We start from the raw sequence: 2,500 nt of genomic DNA on the forward strand, positions 1-2,500 counted from the left end.
CGGACGATTCGTGGCCAGTTAACACATTGTCTCTGAGTGGGAGGAATATATACATATATATATATATATATATATATATATATATATATATATATATATATATATATATATATATATATATATATATATATATGTATGTATATATATATATATATATATATATATATATATATATATATATATATATATATATATATATATATGTATGTATATATATATATATATATATATATATATATATATATATATATATATATATATATATATATATGTATATATATATATACACACACACACACACACACATACATGTATACACACCCATACCTCACCCCCACCACACACACACACACACACACACACACACACACACACACACACACACACACACATATATATATATATATATATACATATATATATATATATATATATATATATATATATATATATATATATATATATATATATATATATATATATATATATATACATACATACATACATATATATATATATATATATATATATATATATATATATATATATATATATATATATATATACATATACATATACATATACATATACATATATATACATCCATATATTGCTGCATCGCGACTGATGACAGAGACATATATATATATATATATATATATATATATATATATATATATATATATATATATATATATATATATATATATATATATGTATATATACAAACATATATATATATATATATATATATATATATATATATATATACATATACATATACATATATATATACATACATATATATATATATATATATATATATATATATATATATATATATATATATATATATATATATATATATACATATACATATACATATACATATACACACATCCATATATTGCTGCATCGCGACTGATGACAGAGACAATCCCAATAAATTACCCGCTGATGGCGCGTTCGCGTGGCGGCGCGGCCCTCCCAAGCACTGCTCGAAGGAGGAGGATCCCGCGACCGAAGGAGGCGGCGACCGGAGTCAACCTTCGAGGACCAGACACCCACTCGGAGGAGTCTGAACCCGTGTGCATGCCAGGTGAAAATAGACAGTGTCAAAGAACAAGAGCCTGCCAGCGTGACGCATGACAGCGCCCGCAGATGCCCCCCCGAAGGCACGCGGGCGAGAGTACCAAGAGGCGGTCGTAGCTTACCAGTCACGAGAGCAGTCATGAGCAGCAGTTGTAGTAACGGGGTTGTGGACTTGCACGCCATGCTTGACCCCGTTAGTGAATCCTCCAGCTTCTTTCCTTTTGGTCGCTCCAAGCTGTCTGCTCGCCCCGTCGCTGCTTCTGCTTTGATCCGCTGTGCGACCTGTACGCCTGCTGGCCTCGCACAGATCACGGCGGCAAAGCGCAGGGCTCAGCTGCAATCAAGAGGCGCCGCTGAGTCTCAGCACACAGGTGAGAGAGGCAGCGCACGGCCGTCAGAGTTGGTCGTCTCCGTCGCGCGGGATTTCCTCCTGCCTAAGTCCGTCGCGTCCTGGAGCGGCCACGTGAGGGTGCTCCGGCAGCGGGAGTTCGCCCGGCACTAAGATCCTCGGGGCACTCTCTGGCGCTCATTCGTCGCCGATAACACCTGGCAGTTGCAACCCGCGGGGCAAAGGCTCACTCTCTGGCGCGTGTCATGAGCGAAGCAGGTCAGGTAGAGAGATTAAAGCGAGACCAAATTTTTTCCGATCTATCGCCGTGAACGGAGTTTCAGAATCATCGTTAAAACGTTTTGCGATCACCTATACGAATTCCATCTTATCATCACTCACCAAGAATTAAATATTTCAGTTTGATTCCTCCAGACAGAATCAGAACGGTCTTCGTTTGTTTATCTAAGCCACAGAAAACTTCACGACTCGAGGGACTCAGAGCCCAAGACACTATCAGATTTATAGCAACCGCGCTTCTCGCACAGAAAACCGCCACAAAAGTTTCGCACGTTCGCAAATCAGCTGATCACACGGAGGCAGTTCCCGAGCCATCCGCGATCCCCCGAGCGACTGGAATCCCCGCACAGGCGAAGAAGTTCCCCGAACGGCTTCCTCCCGCCGACGGAGGAGCGAGACCGAGGCTCCGTGGGCGGCAGCGGCGCGGCAGAAGAGAGGGGCCCACACTGACCGACGCCGAGCAGTGCCAAGCGCTCACTGAGGGTCGCGAGGGGAAGCTGATAGCGGCGAGGGGAGAGCAGGAGCTGGTGGAGTTGCCTGGCAGGACGACCAGAGGGACTGAGGCGAGGGGAAAGGAGGGCAGCGCGAGAAGGGAGAGGGAGAGGTCGCAGAGGGGATCTGAGGGCGGCAGAGAGAGGGGCAAGGAGCGGAGGAAGCGACATTGTGAATGAGGGGAAATGAAGAAAGGAAGGGAAAGGAGGAAAGGAGGAAAAGAGAGAGAGAGGAGGTGATGAGCTGATCCTATAGCGTAATGTTGACTGGGTTGCCACGGTAAGCAAA

The 2,500-nt window shown here is 42.4% G+C and overlaps 1 protein-coding gene across 1 annotated transcript in view; it reads right to left on the reverse strand.

Annotated features, from left to right (window-relative positions):
- The window catches only part of LOC113817724 (uncharacterized), a 217,832-nt gene extending 215,588 nt beyond the window's left edge, over positions 1-2,244 (reverse strand). The window contains exon 1 of the mRNA XM_070114371.1: positions 1,215-2,244. Coding sequence (XP_069970472.1) covers positions 1,215-1,275 — 61 coding nt within the window. The 5' untranslated portion in view covers positions 1,276-2,244. The remainder of the gene's footprint in view (positions 1-1,214) is intronic.
- Between the last annotated feature and the right edge of the window lie 256 nt (positions 2,245-2,500).

The sequence above is a fragment of the Penaeus vannamei genome, chromosome 35 (genome assembly GCF_042767895.1).
Source record: "Penaeus vannamei isolate JL-2024 chromosome 35, ASM4276789v1, whole genome shotgun sequence".
Taxonomy (NCBI): domain Eukaryota; kingdom Metazoa; phylum Arthropoda; class Malacostraca; order Decapoda; family Penaeidae; genus Penaeus; species Penaeus vannamei.